Source organism: Fonsecaea multimorphosa, assembly GCF_000836435.1.
Source record: "Fonsecaea multimorphosa CBS 102226 unplaced genomic scaffold supercont1.9, whole genome shotgun sequence".
Classification (NCBI taxonomy): Eukaryota; Fungi; Ascomycota; class Eurotiomycetes; order Chaetothyriales; family Herpotrichiellaceae; genus Fonsecaea; species Fonsecaea multimorphosa.
Genome location: NW_015971643.1, coordinates 540195 through 562145, shown reverse-complemented (window position 1 = coordinate 562145; position 21951 = coordinate 540195). Strand labels below are relative to the sequence as shown.

Genomic DNA, 21951 nt, shown 5'->3' with positions numbered 1-21951 from the left:
CACCCGACTGGTTCAAAGTGGCCTACCCTCTCCAGACCACGACTGCTACATGAGCTCCACCAGGTGTCCTGACAGTGCCGGTGGAGACTTGCATCGCATTTCTTCCAGCGGCACGATTACTGAGGGGCTATCAATGACAAGGAGGAGAATGTCTACATGAGAAAGCAGTCCCTCGACCACGATTCACATTCTCAATGGTGCCACACGGCTGAGCACACGTGTGTCTACCTAGGTATATACCCAATATTTGATGATATGCGGCCTTTTCTTTCCCCGTCACGATCCTAGTCCAAAAGCCACAATAATCACTAGCCCTGTGCCGTGGGCTGTCCTAACGAGTGAACAAGAGTTGGGATCTCTTCATGGCACAAAATGTGTTGCTGGCGGCGACCTTCCCTTCAGCCACGAATGATATATGTACCGAGTATGCCTCTGAAACCCTCCAAGAAACGCCGTACCTCCTTTCCCTGCTTTGCAGCAATGTCCCCCGCCATATTTATATGTCCTGATGCCCGTGGGTTGCCCCGACCTTGGTCCACTATATAGTTGCCTACCAACACCCCCTACTACCGTCGTTGTTGTCGTCGGTCTCGATCCCGGTCATGCTCGTCGTCGACGATGATAATACTTTGTCGCCGGGAACGTCTGTCCCCTGTTGCAGGTCGTCGCTCGTCTCGAGCTTGCTGACTGCGTAGATGGTCGTAGTCGTCTCGAGCCCGGTCCAGAGCCGACCGATTGTTGGGTTCACGAGCGGCCACCACCGCGGCAGGCGGGTTGTGGACGACGACTCCTCCTTGGCGGTCCCGGGGCCGTCGAGCCTCCACGAAATGCTCGCGCTCCTCCTGGTTGAGACGGGTCTCGCGCTCGTCAAGGTCTCGTTCACGTTTCTCGAGGGACCTTTTGCGTTTCTCGTACTCGAGGTCGGCCTTGTATCGATCAGCCTTTTCTTTGGCAGCCGCGGCGCTGAGCTCTGCCTGTCGTCGCTTGCGCTCTTCTCTCTCGAGATCATCTCGCAACCTCTGGACTTCTGGGTCAGGTCGCACACGTTCATATTCCCTTCGTGCGCCGTCGTGGTGATCATCGTCCATGCGTGCTCCAGTCATGTAGTACTTGCCGCTGTCGCGCTTTCGTGGTGGGGAGGAGGGGCTTTCCACCTTTGGGTGAGCGTCCGGGTCGTCGTCGTCGACATGCTCATGGATGATCTTGACCTTATGGGACCGTGGAGACCGTTTCTCCACGACATATTTGATAGGGTCGTCCTCGTGATGATTATGATGATGCTTGTTGGTCTTTGGTGGCAGCTTCGGAGGTAGAGGCGTGTAAATGTCGTCCACCATGTTGGACGACATGGTGTGATATGGGCCTCGAGGAGGCGAAGGAGGTGGAGGTCGGCGTGGAGGCGGGCTCCAGCTACGGCGCTCTGGCCGTCGACTTCGAACGGGGACTTCTTCAATGATTTGGACTCTCTTCTTGCGAGTCCGGAAGAGGTTGTAGAGCTTGGATCCCAACGTCAGCCGCTCTCTCTTCTCCGGTGAGGTCGTTCGCACGATGCGGTAAGTACGCACCTGGGGGCTTCTTTCAATGAATATTGGTTCGCGGGTGTACTCGTCGTGGCTCCTGCGGCGCCTATCAGACATTCAAGGCCGGGTAGGAAGGTTTCTGCCTGGTGACTTGATGTGACGAGGTCGACGACCGTGATCAACAGCAAGGGATGGACTTGTTTCCGCGGATAGATGAGTTGAATATGATGAGAGATGTCAAGCTTGAGATGGCCAATGATACCGAACGAGCGCCGTGATCGACAGTGAGTGTCTTGATCAAGAGAAGACCTTTGACGGATGCCTGGGTTCATATACCGCTGCCGGTATGGGACATTGTGAGGGGTGGTCAGGCTATATCCCTGGTCACACCCAGCGATGGTCACAAACAAGCAGCTCGAATACCGGTCAGCAACATAGTGGTTCCGCTGCACAGATGAGATCGATTGCCACCGCGATACTGCTCGTCCGAGTTCAAGGCAGCAGCTGATTCGGTGAGGACGTTATGATTTGCGCTAGGTTCATAGAAACAATGGGATGGATGGTGGGCAACTCACAGGCCGCAAGGAGAATTGGATGTTTTTGATTGGAGCCTTTGGGGTCGAAAGCAAGGGATGAGATCCTTCGGGCCCAATGCTGCACGGCTGAGAGAGCATGGTGTGCGATGATAACGGCTCAAGAGCGTAACGGCATTTTCAGGCAAGGATACTTTTTCTTTTGGCACGGTGGTTCGCATGAGGGAGAAAAGGCAGCCTGAGGGGATTTTGGTCATTGGAGTCCTTTGGTCAAAGGGCTGGGATGGCCAGCCTGGTCCGAAGTGTATTCGTATGACCGGGTCATGGACAAACATGTACATCCGACTTGGCCATCACAGATACCATTTCCCACCTGGTTTTCCCCCTCTCATGGGGCTATCTTTCTTTCTCATCTTTCGCCGGCCCCTTATGGAGTTGTTTTGTCTGTCGGCTGGAACAGGGATTCCAGGATGCGCGGCCATGACTGACGGGCTGGTGACGGTGGCGACGAATTATGTCAGCGATCTGGGGAATTCGGCCAGACAAGGGGAGGGTTGTGATTCCCTGGCAAGACATTCCTAGCTGGTGTGGGCTTTTTCTGCACAATGATAGCAAGGGGCCAGCCGGTGATACAACCGTAATAGGGGAAGTGGAAGGGGAAGAGCTGCCACTTCCGGGGGGAATGTGGATTTCATCACCAACATGCGGCGTTGCGGCTCTGTGGCTGTGCGGCCCCCAATTGGCAATCAGGCTTCCTATAGAAAGAAGACCATAACTCGTATTAGTGACCAAACCATCAAATGGCCTTCGTCGCCTTGCTTCTGCACTGCCACTCACCGCCTGACCTGACCTTTTGGCGTCATCGAGAAGAAAAATTTCGTCGGCGGCTCTCCCTAACATCACTCGGTTAGATCCGGAGGATAATGGCAAGGGAAACACAATCCTTAGTGCGTACCCTCGTATGTTTTTGAAACAACAATCTTGAACAACACTGGCCAGCGCTTCGGGTGTGTGCCAATTACACTCGCACTCCCAGCACTTTCCCCTGAAGTTCCCGGTGCAAGCTTCCATGACTCACGATTCGACCCTGGTGATCTCGAGGCTTGTGGCTTGAGTGAAAGGATCTGGTCAATCTGGGACTCGGATTGGCTCAGTCGCCGTGGCCGTCGTTATGGCCTTCAGCCCCCGCTTGGGCCGACCGAAGATAAGGTGATTTTGCTAGTTTTCCTTGCAAAAACTCCCGTGCAGAACATCATGTTTGAGAGTGGAACCCGTCAACTGACCATCAAGGAGTTAAAAAACCTTCCGTTGGGGGACGGTTGGGATAGGATGCCAGGGGTGTTGCAGGGCCCTGTCGCGCTGAAGGAGAGAGTGGCGGCGCCTAACCGGTGGCTGCAAAGTTGGGCGAGGCTGACAGCCCCATTTGTCGATAGAATTCTTTTTTCGTCTGACAGTATCAGTTCCCTATTTGCAGCTGTCATTTTGTTCCCGCCGTCTCTGTCAGACGAGAGTAAATTCAACTTAATCGCGCCTTCTGCCAACAGCCAAACATATGGCCTGCTCGAGGAAGAATCTCGTCGCACGGCGAATCTGAATGTCCACCAGTCGGTAGGGGGGCCCTGGATCTCCAGAAATCTGCAAGGCTGATCTCTACATGGCTCTGCAGGTGGCAACAAACCAGCTCCCTGCCAATGAATGAATGCACAGTGGTGAGATTAACTACCTAGGCGTGTTAGGTACATGCGGACGAGTACGAGGTAAATGCTGCCCAAACTGACCGGCATGGTTGGCCAGAACAGTGCTCAAGCGGCCTCTCGGAGAGACCGTCGCTTCATAGAATGCGATGGAACGTTCTTCTGCTCTTAGGAGAACGCTGTGTCTCCCCAGCCTTGCCGCCTTGTCGACGAATCCACGTCGGTGCCACCTCCAAGTAAAGCCTTGTATAGCACAGATTGAAACTCGATCACTCTTCTTCTCGTTAAATCATTATTTTGATGTCCTGTGGGTAATCCCTATACAGATGCCTGCTCATTTTCCCGTAACAATGCAAGACAGCCTCGCAGCCTAGGCTGCCGGTAGAAATGAAATCAACACTGACAAACACAAAGACGAACTCGTCTTCTCCACGCTCAACATCAAGCAAGTCTGACTCTTATTTCTCTAAGAAGTCGACCAGAAGGAACAGAGCCTAATGAGCCCAGCTCCCCTTCCTTACCCTTGCGCCCCAGTCCTCGTCCGCGCCCAAACATGCGCGCCTTCGACCATCCGCGAAATTCGGACTCTGCCGGGCCCATTCCCTCACGTATAGCCTCAACGCCTCCCACCGTTTGCATTTGCCGATGACTTCGGCCTCGTCCCAGCCATCGCCTTCCGGCGCACCCACGTACCCTTTGGCGTCCACGTTGTTATCGTCTTTGCGCAGTTCTTCTATAGGAATGCGAGAAATCTTGCTGAGCTCTTCATCAAACATGTGTGCGAGGCTGGGGTACCCCAGGCTCAGGTAGTTGTATATTTGGGTGATCACACGGTTGGGAAATTCGTCCTCGATTTGTTCCTCGATCCGCAGCTTTTTGTCGATGGTGCTAGTAAACGGGTCGTCGCCGTCTTGACTGCGCGGAGGAGTTAATGGAAGAAAGCCTAGACCCGAGAAGTGTTGCTGGCGCCGTCCAGGAGTCTGATATCCTCGGCCAGGCGTGCTGGCTTCAAATGGGTTGTTTCTTTCCCTTGCTGGAGTTGCAGGTGAAGGTGTCTGAATGCCACTGCGCAGGCCGTTCTGTGGACTCTGAGGCTGCCACAGCCCGGCTTGACACATGCCCATCCACAGCCCCTCTCCAGCATTGTTCTCATGCTTCTTGTGTGGTCTCCAAAGATCAGGACTAGTCGGTTCCGTCGACTCATCGTCACTTTCTGCACTTCTAGGTCTTGGAGGTTGATCAGGATCGCAGCGTGTCATTTTCGGGGAGATGGTGAACGGGAAGACGAGGTCGCTGCCCAGCATTGGAGGTGACGCAGCAGCCCTCATACGAGCCAGTTCTGAGTCTTCCTCCTCTGCTCTAGGTTTCTTCGTCTTCTTCAGGCCTTTTGACTCCAGTGCATGCCGGGTCGCCAACGCAGCAGCACTGAACCGGCTCTGCCCGGCTGTATCAGCTTTGAGCTCGCGTTTCGCCGCTTCCAGCTGCTGGTGATGCTTTCGCATATTCTCCATCTCCAAATTCAGCTCTGCCGCCGACGACCGTCGAAAGGTGCGGGCATCGGCTCCCTTTTCACCTTGAAACATTGGCACCGGTAAAGGACCATCTTCTTCATCCTCGCGGGAGATGGCAAAGTGATCCACGGGCTCGTGCGGCCGTTCATTGATATAAGCGGCCATTGCCTGCTCTTCTAATTCCTTCTCGCTCACCGTCTCGGCAGCCAAGCGTAGGACATATTCAGTATAACTGTCCTTTGCACTAGGTGGTGCTCTCTTGACAAGTGATTCCACGGACGAAGGAGAGTCGCTCAACGAGGGTGTCTCGGAGCCTTCATCTTCTGACGTCGCCGACTCTATTATGGGCAGATCAGGAACAGCGAATGAATGCTGGCGTAAGGCCTCAGGGTTCTTTCTGGCCAGGGCCGCTGCTGAGAAGCGCGATTCTCCAACCCCAGAGACGTCTTCTGGCTCCTCTTCCGGGCAGGGAGAGGGCTCGCGTTGACTCGGTGGGGGTGATGGTCTACTTTCGGGAGTAGGGAGGTGGACACGTCGATAGGAGCCTTTGGCAGTCTCTATTAGTTCTGGAGAGAACTTGCGGGGTCCAGACGAAGCTCTACTGGAAGTAGTGGAGTCACCGGTTTTGGGAGGCTCGTCGTCCAAGTCCTCAGGACCAGGGTCCCGTCTTCTTCTGGTGGTTGTGCTGGTCTCGATTGGCTCCGGGGCGAACTTTCGGCGAGGACGGCTCGACGACGTCTCTTCTGCGTCCCGAGGTTTCTTTTCCTTGGAGCTCCTTGCCGTCGTCTCCACCGGTTCTGGGGCAAATCTTCTTCGGGGTTTAGGCGTCTTCTCTTCTTCTTGGGTGTTGTCTCTGTCCTTGCTGCTCCTCGCACTTGTCTCAACAGGCTCCGGGGTGAATTTCCGTCTCGAGGATCGAGCACTCGTTTCTACAGGTTCAGGTGCAAACCGTCTGGGTCTTGCGGAGGCACCGCTGCTGTGTACGCCGGGAAGGGAGGCAGGATCGTTCGACGACGAGACGACGTTTATATTGGATTCATTTGTAGGACCACCACCACCAACCCTGTTGGCCGTTGTCGAGTCTTCTAAACCGTCCGCGATGTTCTTCTTCCTAGAGCTCCTGAATGTCTCCTCCACCGGCTGAGGCGAGAACCTGCGAGGTTTGGTCTGAGGAGGAGGCATGAGGTCTGCGGGATTTAAAGATGACTGGTTTGTAGGAGGTGTGGACGAGGGGTGGTCTGACTGGTTGCGAGCTGATCTTGAACTTCTGACAGCGGTCTCGACGGGCTCGGGGTTGAATCGCCTGGGCGGAGGCGGGGAAGTCGAAGCCATGATCTAGGCTGTGAGGGTGGTGGATGCTTGTCTCATTTGACATCCCATGCTTTTGCTCAGGTTCCTTTTCTTGGAGACAGACGGTCTGAGCCTTGACTAGGAGCACGCGAGCATGGAGATGCCGCGGGAGTCAAGGATGCGAGAGGCCAGGAAATGCGGGGGCAATGTACTCGAGGAGGAGTAATCGGGTATATACGGAGGACGTAGCGGTTGTGTGAGAATGGCGCGAGGATTGAGATGTGACAAGGCGGAGGAGAGGAGGAGAGAAGGATGGAATGAAACGAACGAACGAACGAACGAAAGCGGACAGACAACAAGTGTCTCGGTGATGTTCTGAGCTGGCGGACGCACGGGGACTGTGACTTGAGACGCAACAAGTCTGAACTCAAACATGCAGGACGTGCGTGGGATGGTGTGTTTTTTTTCTGATTCAGAAGAGCATTGATGAGCTTTGTTGGAGAACTGATCGAGGAAATGGAGATGGAGATGGAAATGATACGAGGTGCGAAAGATACAGTACCGCCAGTGGTTTGCGCAGTGGCTTTTTTTGGTGGGATGATGAGCATGAGCCAGAGTACAATAGTACACGGTACACACGATACACGCTGGTGCCCATGGACTGCACCTAGTTCCAAGCGAAATGACGATGACGACGTGTTGGGCTACTCCGTACATGAACGCAGCTGCAATGAACCAAATTACACGAACCAACCAGCCACCGGCGCCCACGGACAACCCACTGGGCCGCATCTCGGGGGGCGTGGCCTTTAACTGGATCTGCACTGGTTGACCTGTAGAGGGCTTTAGGTGACCCGAACCCTCGCCCAAAATTTCCCCAATTTTAGGTGCCAACGGAAAGCCTGACTAGCCTACAAGTTGCGGTTCCTGGCACCCCTGGGCCCCTAGGCCCTCACTACTAGCCCTCAGAGCCTGGACTGGACTCCACCGCTAGGTTACGGTCGCCGGTCGGAGGGTAAATCAACCTCAGCACTCGTCATCGCGCGCAATGTTGTCTGGGATCCTGTGCAGTAATCGTCACTTCTATGTTCTGTGTACCTGGTAGTGGTATCCCTACTCTGCTCCTCACCAAGATATGGCGGTCTGATTTCCCAGGTTCCAGATCGACAGGACTACTAGTACTCAACATGCGAGGCATAGACCAGGTTGTGGAAGGGCGGCGCCACTTTTGGAGACCCGACCGCCTCTTGCCGCAGAAAATCGATATCGATATCAAATCAGGTGGGCGCGATTGGCGTCGGGTCGGTCAAGACATGCATTTCAACACTTCTTCTTTTGCCAATATGGTTTGATCCAACAAACCAGCTGATGCCACCACCAGGTTGCCAGAATGGAATGCCATGCCCTGACTCAGCTTTCTCTCGGGCTGATTGACCCGAGTCGACATTTCCTCCTTCGCGCATCCTTGAGCATGAATTACCCCAAATCGTCTGCTCCATTGCCCAACTTCCGCCGTGAACGCCAGGGCCAAAAGAACCCGACCCTAACAGACTACGACTTCCCCGGATTTCGGCCTGAACAGAAGGTTGTATCACGCATCATTGGCTGGGCGGCGTCCACCGCTCTCTCATCCGCGTGCTGCCTCACCCGACTTCTCCCGACCCCGTCCAGGGGTCGCACATGAGATCCATACGCCCTTCCGCAGCTACCCATGCACAAGACTCTTACGAGTAGATCTACATTCAGTCTTGCAGCTTGCTTCCTTCCCGCGCGGGCATCAATAGTCTCAGGCAGACCGCAAAGGATAGCTGCAGAGGCATGGTACTATGCAGCCACGGGCCCATGTTACCCCATATTTCATGGTTCAGCACAATAGGTACGAGGAGGAATTTTGGATATTCTGATCCAGTCATTTCCAAAGGCGGTCAGTCTACGAAGCAAACCTTCTATCGCCCACGACACATGCCAAAGAACCCAGACATTGACGAGAGACACACACTGCGCCTGGCCCCAAAATCAGCCGTCATCCTGCTCCTCCATCTGTCTCATCTCCCTGTCCTCCCTCGTTGTAATCTTGGCGAGTCCCGGCTCCATTTGCAAGCTGCTCGCCATGTCCGACGAATGCTGGCCCGTGCCCTCCGCCGAATTACCAGAACCAACACGTAAACTGCGTCTCCTCTCTCGTTGGTGCACGATTCCGGGAAACGCGCGTGGCTCTTGGCCCGAGATGTGTGCGTCCACTGCGTTTGAGCTACTGGGATATAGGACGCTCGAGGTCCTTCGTAGCCGGCTGGGTGAAGTATTACCCGGAGGTACATTTGTGTTTGACTTGGACAGCGCTGCTTCCCTCTCTCTTTCTCTGGCTTGCTGAGCAGGGGCAATGGAATCAGCCACCGCTAATGTCGCATAGTATTGTTTCGGACTCTCCAGACCTCGGTATATCTCGTCGACCGGCGTCGCTGGGTCAGATGGATCCGGCAAGTCAGGGGTACATCGATCAAAGTGACTGTAATCTTTGGTGTATTTGGCAATGAACGCATGCTCGGCCTTAAGCGTTTCGTGTCTGAATGCTTCTCGGACGTCGGGCACATTGCACTTTGCAACATCATTGCCCAGTACGCCCGGTAGATAGCAATACTTGCCCAGCCAGCGCTGCTTGAGCGAGAGTTCAAAGCCGCATTGATCGACCGAGTGTTTGGCCAATTCGCACATGTCGACCGCGGAGAGCTTGTAAATCTGTGCAGCAACCGAGTACTCCTCGATCAGCGGTTCCTTGGTGAATGCGAATTGTAAGGGGTCGTCCGTCGAGAGGGAGACGTTGAGACCCTTTTTGAAGTAGCTGATGAAAGGATTGCGGTCGTAGGTCAGAAACAGGGCGTTGTTGCTCAACGGGGACATGGCGATGCCAATCTGCTCGAGGTAAAAGCAGTACTGCAGCAAGGGGACTTTGCGCAAGGTGATCCCGTGGCTAATGCTGTGACAACATAGCAAGGCGGCGGCAAGGTGATCCGTATCGCCTGCTTCGCCGCAGTGAGGACGAAGGAGGAAGGTGTTGAAGTTTCTCCGTTTGCGCCAGGCATTGAGAGACGTCAGATTTGCAAAAAGGTAGTAGATCCAGTATCCATAGGGTGGATTCTGCTTGGTATTCCATTCCTTCGCTGCCGGGTATTTGCGGTACAGTCGTCGTTCCACCTTGCTCTCATCGTCGACACTATCGAAGCCGATCACCCGCTGGAGAAAGACGTGTAGCTTGGGATGCGTCGAGGGATCCTGTGTCACCTCGTACAGAGGCTGGAAGATGTTGCGGAGGAGTTCTTCAAAATCCTCCATGGTTTTTAGCGATTTGTACAGCGCGAACAATCGTGGGATCTGTATGAGCCATCGGACGTTGTGGGAGAAGAGCTTGTTGTCGACAACCCACGCTGCTAGCGTGTCCCATTCGTGGATACTACGCCCGTAGATGCTGATCCGCCACTCCACCTGTTTCACGCATGGTTAGCCGACGAGGCAGCAGCTCCTCCAGATTGCTCTCCTTACCATTTGATACTTGCTCGACTCCAGATCCGTGATAACCTCCCGGGTAATCTCGGCAAGATATCTCCCCTTGATGAAGTTGTCCGTCTTTAGAAAAATATCCCGAAGCCGCGACTGTCCGATCGGATTATACTTCAAGTTGAACTTGTCGAACCGATGGAACGAGTCCGTGTGCGCATGCATGTCAAGAGTGTCGATGCTCAGGTCGTACGCGGTGAGATTGATGCTGTCAAAGACCTCCTTCAAAGTCAACTCTTTGCCATCACGCTCGATGACTACTTCGTCGGGGCATTTCTTCATCTTGCTCTTGATGAAGCGTAACAGATGCTTCTGGTTCATACACGCAGAGTGATGCACGTGGGTATCCACTTTTCTTACGTTGTAAAAGTCTCGGTGAGGCACTTTCTTTGTGTCTGCCACCTCTTCGTATTCGTTCAGGAGAGTGTACAGGTTGTATCGTCCTTCCAGGTATTGCAGGCGGCGGTAGGCAAAGCTCTTCGCTGGCCCGTCTGAAGCGATGTCGAGGATCGTATCCAGTGCCATATAATAGTCTCGCAGAGTCGGTACCTCGACGATGGGCTGGTCATTCTCATCGTAAACCTGATAGACACTTCCAGCGTCCATCTCGAAGCGCAAGTTCTTGGTTTGCTTCCCGGGAATAACGCATTCGCTCAAGTCGAAATCTTCGCCAATAGCATGACCGGGTTTTCTCGCCTTTTTGGCGCTCGTCGGTGACGCTGGGCCTCCTCGGTCAGAGCCAGCTTGACTTGCATTAGTCGGCCACATGTTTAACTCACCTCCACTTGCAGCTCGAGCCCTCATGTCTATCATGTACAGACTGCTCGACGTGCTGTTGGGAGGGATATAGTCCTGAGGGGGTTCCCGAGCCTTTTGCTCGTTCCACACAGGGTTTGGTGGAGGCGGATAGATCTCCCAGGTTTCTTCATCCTTTGGATTCATGCCCGGACACTGCAACGAGACTTTGAGATACTTTTGCCTCAAATCCAGCACTGTCTTGATCTTGTCACAAATCGACTGCACCTCGCTAATTATCGATTCATCACTCGTAGCGAGTCCACCAGGGCCAGAACCCAGGCCCATACCGGCGCCAGCACCATGCATACCTTCATGAGCAAGCAGAGGGTCCTTGAACTCGTGTGGGAGGCCCGGATGCCGTTTGTGATCCCGCGCGGCGGCATCAGCAAGCAGCGTCGGATCCGGGCGGATCTCTTGCAAGTTGCCTACATGAGTATGCAGCGAAGGCAGTGAATCCTTGCTATGGTTGAGTTGGAAGCCACTGGGGCCAGTGCCACGTTGGGAGACACGAGACTGTCTGGATGTCATGCTGGGCGTCCGCTGTAGAGCCCCCACTTCTCCATCCATCGCAGAGTTGGGCATGGTGTAGGACTTGCCCAACATCAAGGGACTGCCTAGATCCTTCTCCGATTTAGTGTCCAATCGATGCCGCTGATAGATGAGTTTGGCATCGGCGTAGGTGTCGCGCTTTTCCGCGGCATAATGGTAAAAAGGGTGGGGCAGGTGTTCATCTTCCGGAGCTCCTTCTGACGAGTCTGAATAGTCCGGCTCAGGGGCATCTAATGCATCCGCCCCGTTCTCGGGCTCCTCTTCCTGCCGTTGCTTGGACCCTCTTCGCATTGAATTCTTTCGGGAATGCGTGGCATCTTTGTTCCCGGGCACGCGTGACGATGTCCAATCGTATACGTCTGCTTCTTCGTCCGAGTCAGCTGTATCACCGGGTTGCGCGTGGTGTAGTGCAGTGCTGCGGCTATCCATGGCCTTTATGTCCTAGTCTGTGTTGTTGGATGTAGCCACCCTAGTCATTCGAGAATGGGGCCAACTGAGTTCTATATCTTCTTCCCTAGACGCACAAGAAACAGAGCTGAGAGTACACAGAGACCCTGGTTAGTCGCTCGAGCAGCATAGTCAAGCGACGATAATTTGTTGTCCAGCAATGATGGCTGAGGAACGTAGCACAGGGTCAAGGAGAGGTGTTGCAATACTAGTGGAAAGCTTGAAATCCCTAGGCGCGGAATCTCTTGGCGAGGCTTTTGACTCACTGCACTGGCACTGGCACTGCATGCACTGCCAGTTGCAGTGGCTGCCAGTGGCTTTTGCCGTGGCTTTTGCCGTGGCTCTTGGTGACTCCGGCGCCTGCCAAGACTGACTAAGCCGTCATATTCTTGCTTGACTCTGATTGGACCCATTTCAACGCCTTCCCTCGTCCTCCACTGCGATTCCATTGTCCATGGCACCCGCGGTTGGCGAGAGGAGCTATCTATGTATATATTACGACTGATGGACTTCCTCAAATACTAATAAGAAAAGAGTCGATCAGCAGAACAGACGCAAGTCTAGCCGCGCATGGGTATTGATCCTCAAAACGGAAAACAATTTTTACAGGCACTTTTAAACAGAATGCATTAGCCCAAACTCCACCAAATGCGCGCTGGCTAATAATACAAGAATAAGGGTTCACTGTATCTTCCCAAAGGCTCACTTCCTCCCGTTCAATGCCCCACATATCACCTTAATCAACCACGCATCCCCCGTGTAGGTGGAACATGCTTGCTTAATCGAGATCAACTCAGCACTGTCGACGTTGGTACCGTCGATATTGGTGCCATCGATATCAATGTCGTCAGACACGCCGTCATTTCCAAAGACCAAGTCCGACCCACTGCCCGATGTCGAGGTTGGCTTCGACGCTCCAGTCGAACTCGTGGGTGAACCGGTCCCTGTCTGTTGCGATTTCGGTGGCGAATTTCCCGGGGACAACGGTTGAAGGGGTTTGCCTTGTAGCTTCCAGCCGCTGACCGTCGCCCTGGAATTTGCCGGTGGGTCTTGCGGCCCTAGCCACGGAGCCTTCCATCCTCCAGAGATACTGGTCGGATGTCCTGTGCTGTTTGCGACGCAGTATTTCGAGTTGAACTGTGTCCCCGTTCGTTCTTGAAAAGCAACGGTGGCCACTCGTGACCACGTGAAGGTCGGATCGTATTGCATTTCCCTCGTATACCAGATGCGACAGTCCGCTGCTTCGTACACAAATTGAAGTGGGGTGTCCGTTTGGTCGCCAATCCGAAAATGGTTGCGTCCATTTACTCCCCCACCCAGGAGGTCAATTGTCCGTAATACCGGCTCGTAGGTGAAGTTCTCCCAGATTGTGCCGTTCGCCAGGCCCAAGAATGTGTTGTTGGGGCTGTGGAAGAGATCGACCCAGCCTGGTACCATTAAGCCAACAAATGTAAAGACCTGACTGCCTTTCACGCCACCAATCGCTTGCATGGGGCCTGTTTGTGGTCGCCCACCTATTGCAATAAATTGTACACCGGCCATTTTCAGATACTCAGAGAACACTGTACAAGTACTTGCACAATAGCCATCGGTAAGGACGACAATATCCTGTGCCGCAAAGGGTTGTCGGAATCCGGTACGATTGTTCGTCCCTGTAATGATTATGCCATCTCCTGCAAAGTCTGAAGCACTTGGATCCGTGTAGTTGTTCTGAAAGAAGGCAGAGAAGTTTCCGGCATTCGCGGGGTAGGGCCCATAGAATGTCTGGAAATCAGGGAAATCGTAAAACTGATAACTGACGACCGACTGAAACGCCAGTGGGCTGTAATTATTCTCATCCTCTAGCTCGTCCTCGAGGTCGGAGGATTTCACGTCAGCTGCGATCAATGACGACGCAGCATTGCCCAGGATCCAGAAACCAAGATGGTCTCGCATGTTCGACTTGGTGTCGGGTGCGATGGATGGGAAGAGCTGGGCAAAGGTGTCGGTCCCAAGGTCGATTAAGCCACCTGGATAGAGTCAGTATCTCTAGTGTATTAGTCATGACGAAGTACCGACCTCCATTGCCCTGAAGGTCAACTATCAACTTCCTCTTTCCGGTCTTGACCGACGCATCGAGGAACTTTTCTACCACTGACTGAAACTCCCTCATATATTCTTGTGAGACAGCAGTTGACGGCTCAAATTCCAGGATTTGAAGAACAGCCACATCGGTAAGGCCAGTATCATTCAAGTAATACCCAGCCACTGAACCAGCGCTGTGCTTAATCACCGGATATGGATAGTTCCGGATGGTTGGTGAGCTTGGAGGGGCCTCCGTTGTCGCAGGTGCTTGTGAGGTGGTAGAAGCTGCGCTGCTGGCAGTGGCTGTGTCAGCTAATGTCTGTGTCTCGAAGGCGCCCGAACAGAGCGAGGAATAGGCGTCGTCCCCAGTCTGGACGCCGTCCAGATCCGCGTTGACTAGAGCAAGGTTCGGATATGAAAAGGTAGTCCCATTTGCAAATGTTATATTTGTTGAAGGCCCTGGGTAATAGATCGGCTGCTGGAATGTGGGGATCCACTTGTTGGTTAACGATGGAGCCAGGATGTTCCACAGAGCGTCTGGGTCTTGAGATCTGAAGACCATAGATTGAGTCAACAGGAAAGTCACGACGTCGACGCCGTCAATACTCGTAACCGGCGAAGGAGCATAGCCAGTCACAGGAACTAAGTTGCCCGTATCATCCGACGCAATAAGATCGTCTATCATCTGTCAGTCAAGTCCTCACATCTTCACCGCTCGATACTGCACTTGCCCATCAGGTAGACTTGCGGAGTCTCCACTCCATCTGAGGAGACGGCAGCCAGGCCACCATCTCCAGCCGTCCGCAAAAAGAGAAAGGAATTCATTAAATCACCATTCCACGACAGGTGTCCATCACGTGCCGACGTCAGCATTGCATTAAGGTCGACCTGCATGTCATATTCGCTCTCATATGCACCTGCCTCCACCTTTTTCTGTATAGTGTCAAACTCTCCATCAAAATCCAGGCTCGGAAAGAGGTAACCCGATGGCGGGTTTAGCAGATATTCTTTGTTGCTCTGGAACTCGAGAAACGTCCGCAGAGAGTTCAGAAGGCGGATCGCAGGTTCTGCATAGTTCGGGACTGATCTCATGCATTCGTAGGCGAGCTCGGCAGCTATGTATGCCTGCGTGGCTCCAGGCTGTGCAGCTAGATATGATTTCGATGCACTGGACGCAGCTGCACATGCTGATGCGGGTGGTGACGTCCCCGTTGCTCGTGGCAGGAGAGCCTTAGGAGGAGAGGTGATGGTGGTCGTGCTGGCGGCACCTTGGACCAAGGCGATTGCAAGAGCGCATATTTTCCAGACGCCCTTTGCCATGGATGCTGTGGTTGTTATAGATACTGTCGGGAGCAGCTCGTCTTCAAGGCAAGCTCAGACTGGGCGCTGTTCAGGACACAGCTACCCGCACAACAATAGAGAGGAATAGAACTAGGGTGTCTGAAGTTCAAGGAGCCTGCATCGTAAGTATGGGCAACCTTGAGTCTAATAACAGAGTACGGAACATCTCCCAACGAGATATACAGAGTCAGGGAGGCTGCTGCGTGAGACTGTCAGCCCTTTTTTTCCTGTGCAGCGGAAACCCGCTCCACTTGGTAGATCCGGGAGGATCAGAGGATCGAAATCATCTGTGGCCACAGGCGAGACATAGACTCCCTCTCGGGCGCACTTTCAGCCCTGGAAGGATTCACGTATCAGCTCGAGAGCACGGAATTTCCCAGACAATGGAATGCAATTCGAGCTACGAGGTGCGCGGACGCATATGTTGCGGCTGAGTCCTGACCCCCGACCCCCAAATTTGGAGACTTTCAGCCCCATTTCGCTTGTGCTTTCAGCAAATCAGGGAGAATATTGGCCGAGGCTAGCTCTCGAGGGCGCGGTTATTCCCAGCACTTTGGGGGCTGAGGAAACGATCAGGGACTTTTATGGGGATATGGCACCAGACTTGCCTTTTGTAGAGAACAATAACTACCCAAGGTAGAGACTCGAATGCGTTGGAATATGTACGATAAACGGGAGATCCTACAAGTAGAGACTTCAGACACGGAGGATTTCACTGAACAGGGAGTCTACGCAGTACGCGTACTCATAGATCTCTGCTACGGGCGCGACAGAAATCAGCGTTTCAAGGAGGGATATCAGTGACTTGTAATCAGAGCCACCACCTTTCCATGTCTGGTCAATGGATACCTACCACCCAGGTACTTGACTATGGGGTATGTTTCGAATTACCCAGTCTGGCAACTGTGCAACTCCTGCTGGTGATTGAAGCTGTACCTCGCACAACGGGGGCGCCACGAGTCCGCCACGAGTCCCTCACGAACATATGGTAATTTCCACAAGCCATGGCACTATGTGTATTAATACTGAACATATGCAGAGATACTCGAAGAAAGTTGACATTGTCATTTGAGGCTTTAATTATATCTCGTACAGAGCCTCCAGCGTCGACTTAGGAGTTCCATAACTATGTGAAGACATTTCCATAACCCTTCTTTAAGCTTATGAATACGAGGTACGGAGTACGAGGACTTTTTCCCAATCCCTATGAAGGGGCCATGATACAAGTAGTAGTCACCACATCCTTCGGTTGATCCGCCAAACCTGCGCGAAGTTGAACTGGTTCTGATCAAGCAAGATGAATAACGCTCCTCCATTCCAAGACAAACTCATTGCAGGAAAAACTGCCTCGAAATGATTGCAACTCCTCCTGTAGTAGCCCGTATCCCAACCACCGTCCCCAGCTTTGACCCGCGTCATACAATCGCCTTGTGTATCCTATACAAAGTCCCAAGCTATAGAACTGGTTCCATCGATGCCCGGTGGAGCTTCAAGTGGCACCTCTCCTCAGTCGCCTGTGAGACCGATGCCTTGCTTTGATCGCTTCGTCCGTAAGAATATCGTACGGCAGCTCAAATTCTTCCTCTGAAAAGTCAGGGATGGGACTTCCGAAAGCAAGAAGAGTTCGCCCCCTCTGACGGCCTGCAACCGCAGCATCTCGGAGGTGTCTTTTGTTAAAGAAGGAAGTGAACGGCTTAGGCGGCAAAAGCTCGACCCATTGTGCGGGTGTCGGCTTTCTGCGTTTGCTGGCAATCTTGGCCTCCTCGATCAGTTGTTGCGACGCAAGCGCGTCGAGCTCACTAGAATTCGGGGCATGGGTCGAGGCACTATCGAGGCTTCCTTCCTCAACGCCTGAAGCGCTGTTTGAGCCCTCGTTATCCGCGTCTTCGCCTTCATCCTGTTCTTCCTCGCCTTCCAGTACGGCCGCTTCCAGCATCTCCTGCTCTCGCTCCAGCTTTCTGCGTTTCTCTTCTTCCTTCCATCTTTTAAACTTGTCAATCAGAGCTTGAGTTTCTCGGATAAACAGCAGTCGTTTAGGCTCGTATCGCTTCTTCTCTGTGTCAGTGATGCCGCTTATTCCAAGAGTCTTCAACCAGTCCGGTCCCCGCAGGTCATCAAGGAGCTTTTCCAGTTGGTACTTTTCATGCTGGGCTCGTTCTCTGTCACTGTTCTTCATCTGTTTCTCGTGCCTTTCAGCCTTTGCATGGATCTTGATGTACACATCCTCGCCCAGAGGGTCGGCTGGGCGAGGGTGGCCAGTGCCGTCCGGTAGGCCCAGGCGGATTATTTGTGTGTTATGCAGCGGCTTATGCGCTCCAAAGGGGTCGGACTTGGAGGGATGCGGCTCGAAGTCAGGCGTATCGTCAACTAGGACGACCCTCGTCCTAACAGTCAATGCTTCTACTCAAGGTCAGCCAAGGCTTTCGAATTGAAATTTGCGACATTCCATACCTGGATCGGGCGGCTTCAAACTCAGCATCTCCTCAAAGTCAGGGAAATACTGCGCAAGCTCCGTTTTAGCCCGAGACCCTCCATCCTCTGAGCGTAATTTTCGCCGGTCTTCGTGGTTTGTGGATTGACCGCCTCCTCGAATTGCGGCTCTCGCCTTCTCTTCAATAATTCTGATCTGATCATATTGTGACTTTTCGCCTGGTGATGCAGGCAAGTCGATGGGTGCGAGGTTGATATGTGCGGTATTTGCATTGGTAGCAGGCTTGGGGTGCACCACACTCGGGGTGGTGGTGGCGGGAGGTGGTGAGAGGGCTTTAGGTAAACCCCCTCGACTGCGTAGCGGGATACGTAATTGTGGTATATCGCTCTTGGTTGTCGACAACCGGCGTCTCTTCAGGTCATGCTCGGGCGTGGTGATAGTAGCAGCTCGAAGCCGTTTAGATCTGAGTGCTATGCCTTCATTGCCGGATTTTGGGAGGAGAGGTGGTGGTTCGTTGTTGACGGGACTGTTGGACCTGGATGATTTGTGGCCTCGTAGTGTAGGACGCCTCAACGACGACCTGGAGCCGGCCACCATGGTATGCACCGTGTTTGGAAGCTCATGATGCTGCTATGGATACGGCCTTGAATATGCTCATGCACGGTGAGAAGAAAGAGAATCGGTCCTGGAGTGTTGGTCGAGCCTGCTGCAGGGTGAAGTCAAACTGCGCTCGGTTTCAGGGCTCAAATGGGCGCCTGCCGCGTGAATTTCATGTCTTGCGGCGCCCGCAGATTCTAGGTGATAATGGCTGAACTAGGCGCTGGAGCACCCAGGCAGGCGTGGCAGGGCCCCTCAGCCCACCGCCCGACCCTCAACGTTTGATAGAGCGGCTACCTCGTTAAACCCTGAGCAATCTTTAGCTACTTGGATACATTGTGTGATTCTGTGTCAGAACTGTGCGACTTGGAGTATTTTTCAACTCGGCCGGTCGATGCTGATGGGTAAATGCACGCGTCATAAGGATAGATCTGTACAGGCAAAGGCTGGCTCTAGCCTCTAGGCAACCGTCAGACAATGAATGGCATGCATGATCCTGAACGCCCCGTTCCCATACATTTTGTTTTATTTCTCCCTTTCCTTGCCTTCAGAGCTCCCAGACCTCGATCCCGTTCCTGTGTCGTTACTTGGGGTGTCTTGATATGTTTCTTCATCACTGTACAAATCGTCGTCGCTCTCGCCAGCAAATGCATCGTACAGTTCTCCGCCTCGTCGGGCTCGTCCCTTGCCTCGTCCTCCACGTGAGGTCAGGCCCTGTTGCTCATCCTCATCTGCATCGCCGACCATCTCGAATTCGTATGCGTCGCGAGGATTGTTTCGGAGTCTTTTCCTCCGCTGAATCAGGAAATATACCCCTAGACCCACACAAAAGAGAACGATCAACACGATTGAGCCGTAAATCCAAATTTGTGTCCGCTTCGACACGCCAAATGTAGGGAAAAAAGAGGGAAGAAAGCCGTCTGAATGTGCCTCGGTTGGTTCCCCTGTCACTGTTGCGGTTGCAATAGGTACAGAGACTGTGTTGGTCGCCGTGACAATGACCACAGAATCTGTTGTATCAGAAGGCTTGGGCTTAGTAGGCCGATCGATGTGATCGGTGGGCGTTGTTGGAAGGTCAGTAGCTGGAGTACCAGCTTCCACACTGGTTGTGCTAACAATCGCGGTGGCTGTTTCATGGTCGTCGTCATGCTCATCAGGAAGCGGGTGGAGGGATTGAATTTGGGGATCGATACACTCGCCCCATAAATTGAGACGCCAGTCGATGAAGGTGCCATTGAATTCATTCTGCAGAGTATCTTTGACGATTACAGTCCAGTTCCCAATCCCAGATTCGCCCCTATTGTGACATTAGTCTCTGTTGAGGCAGAACACATGGGACTGGAAATCGCACTTACCAATGAACAACCGACATGAACGTCCAGTCATCGTACCCTTCTGCAGCTTTATCTGGACCACGGGGGGTTGCGAGTTGGCTGATCAAACCACTGGGACTGATCAGATCTGCACTCAGATCGCCTCTCCTGGTGTGCTCGACATTCATAGTCACGGTGACGTGTTCGAGTGTTTCAAGGTTGGCCTTTTTCAGCATCTCCTCTGTGACTTCGAAACTCGCAGCCAGTCCTTGGTCACCCTCTGGGATCTGGTGCTGAACGCTGAGCCAGGGCGAGTGAAACCAAGCTTGTGGCTTCACGGTCTCCCATGTCTTAGCAGCTTCGACGAATCTATACGAGTCGACCTTGCCATATCCGTAGACGTGGCTGAATCTCTTTCCGATCGTCGTGTTCTGCCAACTCCCGTCGTCTTCGTGTATAGGGATGGCGCTCTCAACACAGAGGTATTGCAGATCTCGCCAGGAAAGGTCTGGCCGAATGCTGAGTGCAAGAGCTACAGTACCAACGACAAGCGGCCCTGCGGCCGATGTCCCGCCATGACCATTGTAGCATTTATCGGCCCCGACATCCGTGGTGTGGATTGCATCCTGATGGCCGGAGCTATAAGTCACAACTAGCTGTGCTGAGCAAGCTTCGGAGTAGTAGGGATGGTTGCCAGCGCGGTCAATGCCTCCGACCGTAATGCTGTAAATACTGTTTGTATAACCATCAAAGTTGCAGTTGTCCTGACTCGCCGCCCCGTTGCCGGCCGCGAAGACGAAAACAGACCCGAGGCCGTTTCGGCCATTCTGGACACCGTTAACCATAGCTCGTTGAATGAGAAGGCCCGGGGCTTCCATGGTTGCGCCATCGTCCGGCGGGCCCCACGAACAGGAGTAGATCTGATTGTCCTGGTAGTGGTAGTTTATGGCTATCGCCTCGTCCTCGTCAGTGATGGGTTTGGATAATATCCGAATGCCAGCGACTTTGCTGTCATAGGCCATGCCCACCCCACAGACGTTATTTCTCACAGCGGCAATCTCTCCCGCACAGCGGGTACCATGTTTGTCGTCGAAAAGTCGAGGCTTCGGTTCAGGAGAGTTATCATTGAAGTCCCATGAACCCTCGGCATAATAGTTGTCCTTGAGGTCATTGCTGTACAAGTCCAGGCCGTCATCGATGACGGCGGAAATGGTACCGTTACCAGTGATGCCCTCCAGCCAGACACCAGTGACGTTCAAGTCGTGACCTAGCTGTAAAGGGTTGAACAAATGCCACTGCTCCTTGAAGATAGGGTCTTTGATATCCAGTGTCTCTGCGATGGTGTTCAAGCGCTGAATAGCTTCTTGCTGCGCTTGGTCAGCCGATTCTCCTGAATTTGAGTCGGCAGCGTCCTGAGGTGCACGAAGGGCAAGAGGAGGAGGCGGAGGTATTCGCTTGACATGACGGTGTCGCAACTCTTGCTTCTCTGACCAAAGCACACCAGTTAAATCGTGGTATATTTGTTCTTCCGAAGTCAACGCATCCCTACTTTCCACAGAACGTCGCCTTCGCTTCTTCCGCTTCTGGGACTCTTCCAACGAATGCTCCAATTCCTGACATGAGTCCTTTGGACATGAAAAAATATAATGATGGGCTAATTCCCCGATTGGACCTTCAAATTGGATCCCTAGTCGAAGGGCAACCTCTTGAGGAACTGCGGAAGGGTGGAGATGGAGGGCAAGATAGTCCTTCTGTTCATAGTCGCGCGGTCTCGCTTGGGCAAACCCGGTCAGAAGGAGTAGCGGAAGCCATGCTGGCAGCCGCATGATAATATGAGCAAAGCGCAGTCACCCCAGAGCGCCAGGCATGCCTCACAGGGAGACTTCGAAAGGATCGCAGGAGCACAATATATGAAGATGTTGCAGGTGTGATGGCGAGGGCAATCCGACTCGACTTGGTCAAGGTAGCGCAGTCTTAGTGAATCCGAGATTTCGCTCGGCGGCTGAGGAGACAGAAGAGGGTACGGTCGATCCGGTGAAATAGGCACGTAGGCTGTGCCCGCAGGTGGAAGATATGTGAATCGTAGGACAGATCGACGGTCCGACACTGTTGCGTCGACGCTGTGACGGTCACAGTCAAATCGATGACTGGCGCAAGGTCAAAGAATGGCAAAGACAAAGCGAAGGAGTGTATTTATGCCTTCATCAGGGGTTGATGGCGATCACTGGACATTTGAAAAGGGTCTAATAGTCCTTTCAGAATCACAGACAACACGAGAGGCAAAGCGAACCTCGAGGACAGGTGGCTCTCC

At 53.3% G+C, this 21951-nt stretch overlaps 6 protein-coding genes across 6 annotated transcripts; all 6 read right to left on the bottom strand.

The window, feature by feature from the left end:
• Positions 1–566: 566 nt before the first annotated feature.
• On the bottom strand, positions 567–1637 carry Z520_05366 (uncharacterized protein; the record flags this gene model as incomplete). Its single annotated transcript, XM_016775869.1, has 1 exon — positions 567–1637. The coding sequence occupies one exon, from the start codon at positions 1635–1637 to the stop codon at positions 567–569; it is 1071 nt and encodes a 356-aa protein (XP_016633028.1).
• A 2604-nt stretch (positions 1638–4241) lies between these two features.
• Positions 4242–6590, bottom strand: Z520_05365 (uncharacterized protein; the record flags this gene model as incomplete). Its single annotated transcript, XM_016775868.1, has 1 exon — positions 4242–6590. One exon carries the CDS (start codon positions 6588–6590, stop codon positions 4242–4244), a length of 2349 nt encoding a protein of 782 aa, XP_016633027.1.
• A 1974-nt stretch (positions 6591–8564) lies between these two features.
• On the bottom strand, positions 8565–11876 carry Z520_05364 (uncharacterized protein; the record flags this gene model as incomplete). Its single annotated transcript, XM_016775867.1, has 2 exons — positions 8565–10028; positions 10086–11876. The coding sequence occupies 2 exons, from the start codon at positions 11874–11876 to the stop codon at positions 8565–8567; spliced, it is 3255 nt and encodes a 1084-aa protein (XP_016633026.1).
• Positions 11877–12596: 720 nt separating this feature from the next.
• Z520_05363 (uncharacterized protein) lies at positions 12597–15278 on the bottom strand (the record flags this gene model as incomplete). The annotated part of the gene is made up of 3 exons (XM_016775866.1): positions 12597–13903; positions 13953–14600; positions 14681–15278. The coding sequence occupies 3 exons, from the start codon at positions 15276–15278 to the stop codon at positions 12597–12599; spliced, it is 2553 nt and encodes an 850-aa protein (XP_016633025.1).
• Positions 15279–16788: 1510 nt separating this feature from the next.
• Z520_05362 (uncharacterized protein) lies at positions 16789–18327 on the bottom strand (the record flags this gene model as incomplete). The annotated part of the gene is made up of 2 exons (XM_016775865.1): positions 16789–17699; positions 17751–18327. The coding sequence occupies 2 exons, from the start codon at positions 18325–18327 to the stop codon at positions 16789–16791; spliced, it is 1488 nt and encodes a 495-aa protein (XP_016633024.1).
• Positions 18328–18852: 525 nt separating this feature from the next.
• Positions 18853–21466, bottom strand: Z520_05361 (uncharacterized protein; the record flags this gene model as incomplete). Its single annotated transcript, XM_016775864.1, has 2 exons — positions 18853–19624; positions 19683–21466. The coding sequence occupies 2 exons, from the start codon at positions 21464–21466 to the stop codon at positions 18853–18855; spliced, it is 2556 nt and encodes an 851-aa protein (XP_016633023.1).
• Positions 21467–21951: the final 485 nt, after the last annotated feature.